The sequence below is a fragment of the Grampus griseus genome, assembly GCF_964374135.1.
Source record: "Grampus griseus genome assembly, chromosome: 21".
NCBI classification, from domain to species: Eukaryota; Metazoa; Chordata; class Mammalia; order Artiodactyla; family Delphinidae; genus Grampus; species Grampus griseus.
The window spans coordinates 25,682,926-25,694,563 of NC_139015.1; the positions used below are offsets into that span (position 1 = coordinate 25,682,926).

The 11,638-nt window shown below is 43.5% G+C and overlaps 1 protein-coding gene across 1 annotated transcript in view; it reads right to left on the reverse strand.

Annotated features, from left to right (window-relative positions):
- FUT10 (fucosyltransferase 10) overlaps nucleotides 1-2,588 on the reverse strand; it is a gene marked incomplete at its 3' end in the record, with an annotated part of 63,762 nt that extends 61,174 nt beyond the window's left edge. The window contains exon 1 of the mRNA XM_082680510.1: nucleotides 2,380-2,588. Coding sequence (XP_082536636.1) covers nucleotides 2,380-2,460 — 81 coding nt within the window. The 5' untranslated portion in view covers nucleotides 2,461-2,588. The remainder of the gene's footprint in view (nucleotides 1-2,379) is intronic.
- Nucleotides 2,589-11,638: the final 9,050 nt, after the last annotated feature.

Here is an 11,638-nt window from a genome sequence, read left to right on the forward strand (position 1 = left end):
CAACAGAGGACACTACCTGTGTGGCCCGCAGACCCCACTCTCAGCAGCCAGTGGTGGTGCCTTCTTTATGTATTTGCTACCTTTAGTGTCAGAAGAGGGCCCCGCCCACTGAGGTGATACAGAGTCTGTAACTCCCTGGGGAGGGTCTATAACGTTCACTGGATTCTCTGAGGGAGTCAAGGCCAAAAAAGCTATTAAGAGCCACTCAGCAAACGCCACATAGTATTCCAAACGGAAGAAAGAATTCTACTATTTTTTTTAAAAAAAAAAGCACAGGGCTTCCCTGGTGGTGTAGTGGTTGAGAGTCCGCCTGCCGATGCAGGGGACATGGGTTTGTGTCCCGGTCCGGGAAGATCCAACATGCCGTGGAACGGCTGGGCCAGTGGGCTGTGGCTGCTGAGCCTGCGTGTCCGGAGCCTGTGCTCCGCAACGGGAGAGGCCACAACAGTGAGAGGCCCGCGTACCACAAAAAACAAACAAACAAATAAAAAAAAGCACAGATTGCTTGTGACACCAAAGTCATCATTAGAACAGTAAGACCATCACTGAAAACTAAAAACCCTTGCCAATAGCTTTCTAAGCCTCTTTATGATAACATAATAATGTGGCTATTCCCCAGTACCTTGATGGAATGGAGTTGACTTGTAGCTACAAACACTCTTTTTCACCCAAGCTTTCCCTGCAAATATACAACCAGGAACTTGAAAGAAACACGTTTAGAAAGCCATGTTTATAACTTCAAAAACAAATTTTGCTCCACATTTCTGATCAAAGTCTACTATGTGAGGTATAAGGTCATATCCAAATAATAGGGACTGGGACCTCCCTGGCGGTCCAGTGGCTAAGACCCCACGCTCCCAATGCAGGGGGCACGGGTTTGTTCCCTGGTTGGGGAACTAAGATCCTACACGCCACAGGGCGTGGCCTAAAAAATTTTTTTTAATAAAAAAAAAACATCGAATAATAGGGATTGCTTTAAGGAGAGAGATTTCTAAAGCAGAAAACTCCAGCCCCTCCAGTTCAAGCAGGTCCTGGATACCCACCTCCAAGACAGACAAGCAGGGAGCCAGGGGTTTCCTCTGACCAGAATCCCAACCTGGCCGTGGAAGGTGGTGGAAGTACAGTGCAGTACTATCTGCCGAAGTCCTTTTATAAGCATAAGCTCATTCAGTCCTAAGCGAGGAGAAGGGAAGCCCTCCAGAATAACACGCCCAGAGAACACTTCTGTCTCCATCAGCTCCACGTCTGAAATACTCACATCCACAAATAATCTTTAAAAGTCCTTTTGGATTTTGAAATGGACAGCTGGTCCTTGAGTGGGTGCTAAAATATCTCAACTCGTATTTCTACTTTTAATATGAAACTTTTATTTTACTTTGAAATCAGCAAATGAAGTTGAGAATAACCAACTAAATGAAATAAACGGGGGGACTCAGGAAACGTTTCAGGTCACTCACCCCACTACAGACAAATCTATTAATGCAGATGTGTGTGTTCTGCAGAACGACTAGCTTGTCCTCAGAATAGTCACTACTTCTTCAAGAATGGCATCTTTCGGGGACTTCCCTGGTGGCGCAGTGGTTAAGAATCCACCTTCCAATGCAGGGGACACGGGTTCGATCCCTGGTCCGGGAAGATCCCAGATGCTGCAGGGCAGCTAAGCCCGCGCACCACAACTACTGAGCCCGCGCACCACAACTGCTGAGCCCGCGTGCTGCAACTACTGACGCCTGTGCGCCTAGAGCCCGTGCTCTGCACCGCAATGAGAAGCCCGTACACCGCAATGAAGAGTAGCCCCCGCTCGCCGCAACTAGAGAAAAACCCGCACATAGCAACGAAGACCCAACACAGCCAAAATAATTAATTAATTAATTAAAATTATTTTAAAAAAAACAGAGGGGAGTTTCCTGGCGGTCCAGTGTTTAGGACTCTGTGTTTTTGCTGCCGAGGGCAGGGGTTCAATCCCTGGTCAGAAAACTAAGATCCTGCAAGCCACACAGCAGGGCCAAAATAAGAAAACAAAACAAAAACGAATGGTATCTTTCAGAAGGGATCATGACTTGGAGGAAGCCATCCAATTCTGACCCAGTAAGACAGACAGAACTCTACCTTCTGTTACTGTAAAACCAGTACCCTGCAAGAGTCACAAACTGATCCCCTAACCCACTGATTTTCTTTCTACCTGACACATCCACTCACTAAACCTGACACATCCGCTCACTGAACCTCAGTTTTGTCTGTTAAAAAAGAAAGTATTTTCCTTGCTTTACATAGAAAATCCTGATCCTGAGAGATGATGCAAAAAGTAAAGTACTGGGAGAGAATGGGGTGGTGGCAAAGGCCCAGGAATCAACACTGCACAACCCAAATTCTTGGTACCTGGAGTGTGACGAGCAGAAAGACAGTAGCTGTGACGCACAGGCAAGATGCCAGAAGCTTCCTCCTCTGAATCCGCACCATGCTGCCCTGCCCTGGGTGACTGACAGAGGGCTAGCCTGGTTACCAGGTGTTCTCGAGTCGGCCCGCAGCCCAAGACACCTTCACGCGGAGGAACCATCTGGGTGCCAATTTCCTCCACTGCCATTCCTGCTGGGACCTGGTCTCCATGGAGGACTGAGAACTGAGGTTCTGAGTGGGCCTGGCTTGGCATTGAAAGGGAACAGCATGCAGTCTTCTTAAGCGATCATAAGAGCAGCTGGAGTTTCTTTAAACCAGAAGGCATCAAAAAAAATCTGTAACAAATGAGCAATATTTTAGCCATAGTGCAGAAGATTTCATAAATGTACTCTTGCAGGGTTACCATGTAGAAACCCAAAGCTTTAAAACTAAAAGGAGCCTTTGAGATCATTTAGACCTAATACCTCACTCACAGATGAGGAAACCAGGACCAGAGAGATGAAGTGACTTGCCCAAGGTCAGAAAGTCCATTACAGGAGAGTGAGAGATCGACAATCAGGTCCCGAGACTAAAATGATGCTTCCACTTAATTTTCCCTGCCATCAGACTTGAATTCCAAAAGTCATTGACATGTAGTCATTTCCTTCTATCTGAGTTTCAAAAGAGCAGAGAAGTGGAGCAGAAATAACCAGGACTGTCCACCCACTCCTGTAAAAATTAGGGAACAAACAAATCAAAGTTTCAGGCATTGATTAGAAATGGAAAATGATCAACCGACCCCAGTTCCCCCCAAGGAAAACAACTTCAGCTACAACATAAGGAATTCAGATTACTGATTTATTTGTTTAGTCTTTTATGGCAAATGCACTAAAGCAGTGGGTTACATGGGCAGTACGGTTCTCTGGACATCTTGAAATAAGATTTCCATCCATCTGAAATGGATGGTCTTTTCCAAAAGTTTCTTAAATGCACTAAATAGTCCCATAGAATGCCTCTTATTCCCGGGGTTCTCTGAAGTCAAATGTCTTGAGCAAATGACCCTGTGGAGTTCAGAGGAAAGCAAGGATCAACATTCCAGAGGAAGGGAGTGCTCCAAGGGTTGATCTAAGATCTGACTGTACACCTCTCAGATACAGAATTGAAGATACAATGAGAAATATAAAAATGATGTAGAATTCTGGCTAAATGCCTTGGTCTTAAAGGTATGCTCCCCTCTCATGCATCTACCTTAATTAACTTTTAAGTCTAGGCTATTTCTTCTCCTCAGAAACAAAATAACTCTTGGTCTCAGAAACAGCCAAAAGCGCAGTTTTCTTCTTTCATCCACAGAAGTCTCACAATCCACAGCGCCTAAGAGAACGGGCTCTAGAGTCAGCCTGCCAGGATTCAAATCTCAACTCCCCAGCCTCTCCTTGATTCAAGTCCCAAAATGTAGAAAATAAGGTGCCTAATCAGAGAGTTACTGTGACAATTCTATGAGATAAAACTGGCAAAACACTTATTTCAGTGCCTGACACATAATAAATATCCAAGAAATGTTTGCTATCCTCATGTTTAAATATTATTATAATTTTTATCATAGCTTTAAGTGGAAAATGAAGTTGAATTCATATAAAGTATGATACTGACAGATCAACTGGAACTTCACAAGGAGGAAATACTTTGCCAAAGAAAAAGAGATCACGAATATTTGTTGAGTGACCTATTACGTCCTTTCTTAAGTACTCAGCATGCATGAGCTCATTCAGTTCTCCCAACAACTCATGAAGTAGCAATTTTTAGCCTCATTTTTAAGGGTAAGAAAACTGAATTTGAAGGAAGTAAAGTAACTTGCCCAAGACTATAACTTTGATGAGTAATACAACCAGAAACTAGTCAGACTCCGAAGTTCATACATTTTTTTTTTGCGGTACACAGGCCTCTCACCGTGTGCCCTCTCCCGCTGCAGAGCAGAGGCTCCGGAGGCGCAGGCTCAGCAGCCATGGCTCACAGGCCCAGCTGCTCCGCGGCATGTGGCATGTGGGATATTCCCAGACCGGGGCACGAACCCGTGTCCCCTGCATCGGCAGGCAGACTCTCAACCACTGCGCCACCAGGGAAGTCCCACACATTCTTTTTATATTTTGTTAACACAAAGGCTATAAAATTCCCACCAGATAATACTAACACTCACAGCTTATCTGCCTAAATCACAGAAAAAAACCTGTGTACAATAGCTCTCTGTCAGATGATGTACCAGGGAAAAAAGTATCAAAAGTCCAAAAGAACCTGAAAAGCACCTTTCCTTCTACTCAGTAGATGCTAGTAGCTATTAATCACATAAAATGGGGAGCTAGCACATTCGGGCACCAATCCTAGCTGTCATTTATATGTAATATACATTTGGACAAGTTGCTAAATCTTTCTAAGCCCCAGTTTCTTCACAGTAAAGAATAAATGTTAACTCTCATTATTCCTTTCCCTTTTATAACAGAAAGGTTATCTATTTTTTGTTTTATATGCAAAAGCAATTTATTATAACTACAATTAATGTAACCCAGATTAGGTAATGAAATAATATTACCACTTTAAATGGATATAAAGCTAAATCATTTTCAAAAGATTTTTCAATATATCACTCCGCTCAATCTTATCCATTAACCACTTTGTAATGTAGGTATGGCCATTATTATTATTCTCGGTTCCCACAAATAAGGAAACAGATCCTTGTACGTTTAAGTGATTTACCCACAATCATAGTTTTTAAAGATGACGTGGGTCTAGAAATCAGGTCACCTGACTCCAAGATCAGTGGAAAAGAAAGAGAAGGGGAAAATAGTGACAGCTTGTTAAGAGTACAAAAGAGTCAGGAATAAAGGAAAACAAAAGATGGAGAGAGTGTGTGAGGACACAGTTTGGGATATTTTTACAGCTAGTACATGGCTCAGACCTGTCCTCGGGCCTTTTTAAGTCTTTACATGGCTGTACAAATTATGACAGAAGAATTTAAGGTTACAAATTCCCTTCCATCCAAAGAATCTCAATTTAGGTTATATTCCCCAAACCAGAAGTACATAGTGTGGTCTCAAGGACTGAGCTGTGGGTAAATACCCACCACTAAAGAAGAGAATCAGCTAGTGTAGATGATATTATGATTTAGAGCAGGCAGCAATCAACCAGGCCTTGGGGCACATCAACCGAATATACCTATGGCATTAATTACCTGGGAGTTTTTCATCAAGTAAGCAGTTCCCCGGCTGGTGGGACAGATGGGCTTGCAGAGAGCACCGTGAAGGCCAACAAGCTCCAATACAATGGGACTCCAATGGGTCCCCAAGAAGAAAGCTCCCTTCTGTTTCATCGTTGCCCCCAGGGTGAATCTCAGAGTCCTCCAAGAGAGTGCCCCAGAACAGTCCTTCCCAGGCTGGAGTAGTGTGTGTTTGTTCAGACAACCATGCAGATGACATCTGAAATGGACTTACTAACCGACCCTCTTGACCCAAGCACTGAGCCCTGAAATGCATCTTACGGCTGTGTGCACGGCCTGGGGCCGGCCATCTGCTGCCCAGAGAGGGGTCTGGAGCTGAGCGTGACCATCTCACACTCCTGCAAATGCTATTCCATCAAAACCAGCAACACTTTCACTCCAAAATAATTTCAGCGTTGTCTGCTTTAATTTGAATTAAAATGGACAGAAGAGAGACTGAACGTCTTAAAGTGAATTAGCAGCCTGAGGATGCCAGCTTCAAATGTCAGCCACACAGGGCCGGCCCAAGGTGCAGGTTAAGGGCCTCAGAAATGGGACTAAGAAGACTTCCGCCCTGTGTCTCTGAGTGTAAAATGAGAAGCCAACCCTAGGTGACACACACCGGGGAGCTCTGGGAAGCCTCCTTGGATCATCTCTTCTCTAGTGATTGGTGAGTCATTTGGGTTAATGAGCGACTGTCTTAACTGAGTTTAAGGGTATATCAGGGAGAGCCTTTCAAAGGAATGTATCTAATTACCAAACAAATTATTCACACCAAAGTGTCATTTTCAAATAAGTTGACTCTCCCAACCTGTTTTCATTTTATGACGGGTAAACCCTCAGAGCGTCCCTTTAAGTGGGGTGCTGTCCTGGGAAAGGCTGATGACAAGGCAGGCAGATGGGAAGGTCTAAGGGCCTCCGGACAACTCTCCAGGCAATTTTTAACTAACTCTCTTCAATTCTACTTGTCCTCACGGACACTCCTCATCATTTGACTTCAAAAGCTTGATAACTGGGATTTCTACCAGTCTGACCCACTAGCATCCTCCATTCAGCTGTAGAGATGTTGTTGGAATGTAGACTGGTTATCTCTCCTCTGATTAAAATCCATCAATGGCTTCCCAAAGAGTTCAAGATAAAGACCAAATTCATCAGTTTAGAAAACAAGACTCTCTGGACCCTGCCCTACTTCTCTAGCTTCTACCACACATACCCTTTGTTCTGGCTGTTCCTGGGATACAGCTTCCTGTTCTGTGCTCTGGTCCCTACCTACAACACCCACACCTCTTTCACTACCATAGCCATTCTCCTGGACGTTCAAGGCTACCTGCTTTGGGAAGGGTTACTCCTCCCTAGTACCAAGTCAGGAGATCTAGATCCATACCTTGTGCTTGTTTCTATCACAGCAGTGGAGAGAATGCTGGGGGGTTTTAGGAAACTCTTTAAAGCTGCTTTATTGGGTACATATAAAACAACTGTCGAACATTAAAAAGTTGACTAATGTAAACAAAAAAAAAAAGTTGACCAATGTTGCTAATTATCAGAAGACTGTCCCTTGGCCTGATGAGCATGGTGTGATGGTTCCACAGTTTTCACTTTCATCCAGTTTTCTTTACTAACATTTATTTGTGTTAATGTGTTCCTCAACCTTTTTTAATAGACTTCAGATTTTGCTGAGTATTTATTTTTAGGTAGAGTGCTCTGGCTTGCAGATTTCTATCTGGGAAGGTGATCCTCTTGGCCAAGCACACATTGCAGGAGAAACAAAGAGAATAATGAGAGAGAAAGGGATACTGACAGCCTCGTGAATCAAGACTGGTGATTAACAGGGGTGATTAACTGGGGGAAGGAAGTTGCAGCACGAGCACTTTTACTTTTCTATTGTAGAACTGAAGGTGATGCCATTCTTAAATTCCAGACACATACTGAAGCACTCAAATTATACAGTATTTATACAATCTCACTTAGTGGGTCTACTTAATGTAGAAACTAGATAAAAACAAACCCAGACAGACAACTAAATAAAAAGACTCAAATAAAAGCATTCCAAAAAAATAGGTTTTTTAAGTGGAGGAGAGGGTCCAAGACTGGGAAAACTCTGTGTCACACTAAGAGCTGAACCAGCGCCTCGAGAATACGACTCTTTCTTTCTCGTCTTTTTCCTTGGAAGGTGTTCTTTGTAACTGTTCTTTCTCCAACAAGGGCTAACTGGTTACTCAGTAACAATTTTCCTTCCTGGCAAAAGGTTGTGAATTAAAGGCCCTCACCACTTTGATCATTCATGTAATCATGAGTGAGGAACCGATTAACAATGACAAAATCTGGCTAATACTTCAGATGCCTAAAGACGAAGGGCTGGACCAGATGATCTTCTGAGGTTGCATCCCAAAATTGAGCTCTCTGATCCCATGAATAGTGCCCAAGAGCGCCACATAGAAGAAAAATTAATCAAGTAAAGAGACAGTGATCAAGACAATCTGCGTTATCACAAACTAAAGATTTCTGGAAATATATAAAACAAGAAATATTTCTGTATGACAAGTTTTAGGATTACTTGATCTTTATTCTCCTTTTGACTAATTCAACATTAACTTCTGAAAACTCAAATTTTATTCTCAAGTAAATGTCTGAAAAATACTGTAAATAAAGATAAACTTATCTTTTTTAATGTTTAAAAACTCATGGTCAAGAACCCTATTACAAATGTTTATTGTAGAATGCTGGTAATTGAATTAGGTACTAGATTTCTTACTGACATCAACTCTTTACATTCCAAATTTAGAGAGCATTTAAATATGGGTTGGAAACGTCTGCAAACTGAGCAATAATTACACATATATGAATCACATCATTGTTTGTCCAAACAATACGTTCATTTTCTTTATTTCCTAACTTTAACCCTAGTGTGAATTTTTTTCAGAAATGTTGTTTTAAGATAAAACTTGAAAACTACTTTTTTTTTTTCGTTGAAGAATTTAAGATGAGCCATAGAACAGTAACAGCTGAGACTGTATATTTAAATTCACTGTTACACACTGCCATCTAGCAGGAAGGCAGCAAATGAAGAGTCAGGACAGCAATTTCAAAAATGGGGCAGACCTACATGATCCTCGGATGCTAGGACATTGCCTCTGGCTTACAGGCAGGAGAGGGGGAAAGTTCTAACATTGAGCCTAGATTGGTGGCTCTGCCCCTTTATTGTGCAAATACCTGGGCCGCTTATTCAATGCAGATAGTAGCCAGGACCCACTTAAGAGTCCCCCTTGGGAGATCACGTGGACCAGGCAGGAGAAACAATGCCCTAGTTGTAGAGTGACATCACTAACAAGCCCACCAGTGGTCATGAGTTTCTAGGGTGTCTCATCTTCAGAGAAGGAAGGATGTATAAGGAGATTGAGGTCCTGAAGACCAATTTGCCAGATTCAAAATTACAAGCAGCCCTCAAATGAAATGAACAATCCAGGTCACGACATGCATACTACTCTACCCGACTATCGCAGGGCTCTGTGACAGTTGGGGCCTGCTGGAGCAAAACAGTCATTTTGCGTGGCATTTGCTGTATATTAAAGAAGCGTTAAAAGATCTCCCCAAAATGTCTTAAAATCACACCAATGTTCTTTTTATACGTTACACTAGCTGAGTTCTGAGGGCACTAATCAGGTGCAAAAATACCTAAGAAATGGCTTGCATATGATAAGCAAAGCCTGCAGTGCCGGGGACTCTCGCGGAGCATCTTCTCCGTTAAATACGCAATGCTCTCTACAGCTCGACAGCCAGAATCGCTCCTACTTCAGGACACAAAATTAGCAACAAGTGATTCTCAGTCAAGACACGGGGAAGAAGGAAGCCGTTCACAAAGCACAGAGGCGGAGTTAGGTTCTGGAATTGGTGGGGCTGGGAAGATCGTGGCAGAGGGGGAGGTACGCGAAAACCTTCCTTGGGAGGGGGGTAGGGGTGGAGGCGACGGGAACCCGCGCGCTTCCCGGGGCTCCCGCCGAGGCCCCTGCTCATCACTGCCTCCCACCTGTGCTTTTCAGCAGCCAGATGGGTTTGCATCTCAGGCAGTGTCCCTGGAAAGCACTGCCCAAGGTTTCCCAAAGCAGACTTGGATTCTTTCTCAGCATACTACCCCGCCTTCCTCGACACACACTCCCGTCTGGGCACAAAGAGGTTTCCTACGGCTGTGAGTCCGGTGGGCAGCGTCCCAGCTCCCGCGCGCGTCAGCCAAGTCTCTTTTCGTTTCTCGGCACCGAGACTCTGCTCCCACCAAGCCACTGCTCAAGCCAGGAAAGACCCAGAGGTTCACACTCACCTCGTCATGGAGAAGTAGGCTCCCCACGGCCGGCTGCAGCCCCGCGGTTTTTCACTTTCAGTTTGCGCCCGGCCGGAGTTCAGGCGAAGACTCGGAGAGGAGATTTGGGAAAGGGGATAACCCTCGGCGCGTCCAGGCCTAGCGATCCTGGATCCGGGTTTTCATGGATGCCCCGTTTAAAAGCCTGCGGCGCCTCGGTTCTGGAGAAACACACGCCCGCCCCTCACTTGCCAGTCCGGGGCGCGCAACCCTCTCAAGTTTCTGGGAGGCTCCTGAGACCCTCTTTCTTCTGCTTCTCAAACTCTAACAGTGGAGCTCCTTCAAAGTCACCTATTCAGGAAAACTGAGAACCTTTTAAGCAAATCAGAGGCCTGGGTACCTTTAATCAGCTGCCAGTGTTCGGTAGCCTGAGCAGGATCATTTAGCTCTATTTTACTGACTTTTAGCTACTGAATTCCAAACTCAGAGAACCCAACTAAAATTATTTTGGCCTAGTCTAGACAGGAAGTGATAAACCTAGGGAGGTCTTTCAAGACCTTGGGAGGGCCAGGACTGAGGTGAGGCATCTAGGGATCAACATTTGAGGAGGGACTGACCCTCAGAGTCATGCACATGTTGGGCACGCTTGCAGGAACCTGACAGTGATTGCTGCCAGAGGCCTGCCTCACTCTCCTCCAGGTCCTGAGAGCTCCAGTGCCAAGCACCTCAATTAACTTCTCTGTAAAAGCAGGTTGATAGTAACGATATCAACTTCTAGAAAACACAAAGGGAAAGACTGATAAACTGGATGTCATTAAAAGTAAGAAATACTGTTCATCAAAAGACACTATTAAAAGAATTGGAAACAATCCAGGGAGTAGGTGAAGAAATCTGCAATCGATTTATCAAACAAAGAATTCATATTCAGAATAAAGCAAGAACATCTACAGTGCAATAAGGAAAACACAGTCCAACAGAAAGGGGGAGGGAAGGGACCAAAGACACACAGCACTGCACCAAAGAGGAATCCAAATAGCCAATGAGTACGTGAAAAGATGCTTAACTTCGTTAACCATTCAGGGAAATGCAACTTAACACAACAATGATATACTATTTACACACCCACCAAAATGGCTACAGATTTTAAAACTGATAATACTGAGCAAAGGCAAAGCTGTGAAACACATGGAACTCTTGTGCACTCTTAGTGGGGGTATAATTGTTACAGCCACTTTGGAAAACTTGTCTATCAGTATTTACTAGAGTCAAATAATTTTACTCCAAGGTACATGCCTAGAAAACATGCATACATATGTACACAAAAGACAGGTATATAACGGGGCCACAAAACACACCTTAACATATTTCAAAGAATAGACATCATACAAAATATGGTCTTAGACCACAGAAGAATTAAACCAATTAAATCAGTAACAGAACTATTCTAAAATACTTGGCTATATTTTGGAACATCCCCAGATATTTGAAGATTAAATGACACACTTCAAAATAACACGAGTCAAAGAAAAATTCTCCAGAGAAATCAAAATATTTCGAACCAAATGAAAATGAAAATATAACCTATCAAAATTTGTGAGATGCAGTGGAAGCAGAGCTTAGAGGGAAAATTGTAACACTGAATTATATCATTGAATGTTAGAAAAGAAAACATCTAAAATCAATATGCTAAGCTTCCATTGTAGGAAACTAAAGAAAGGGGAGCA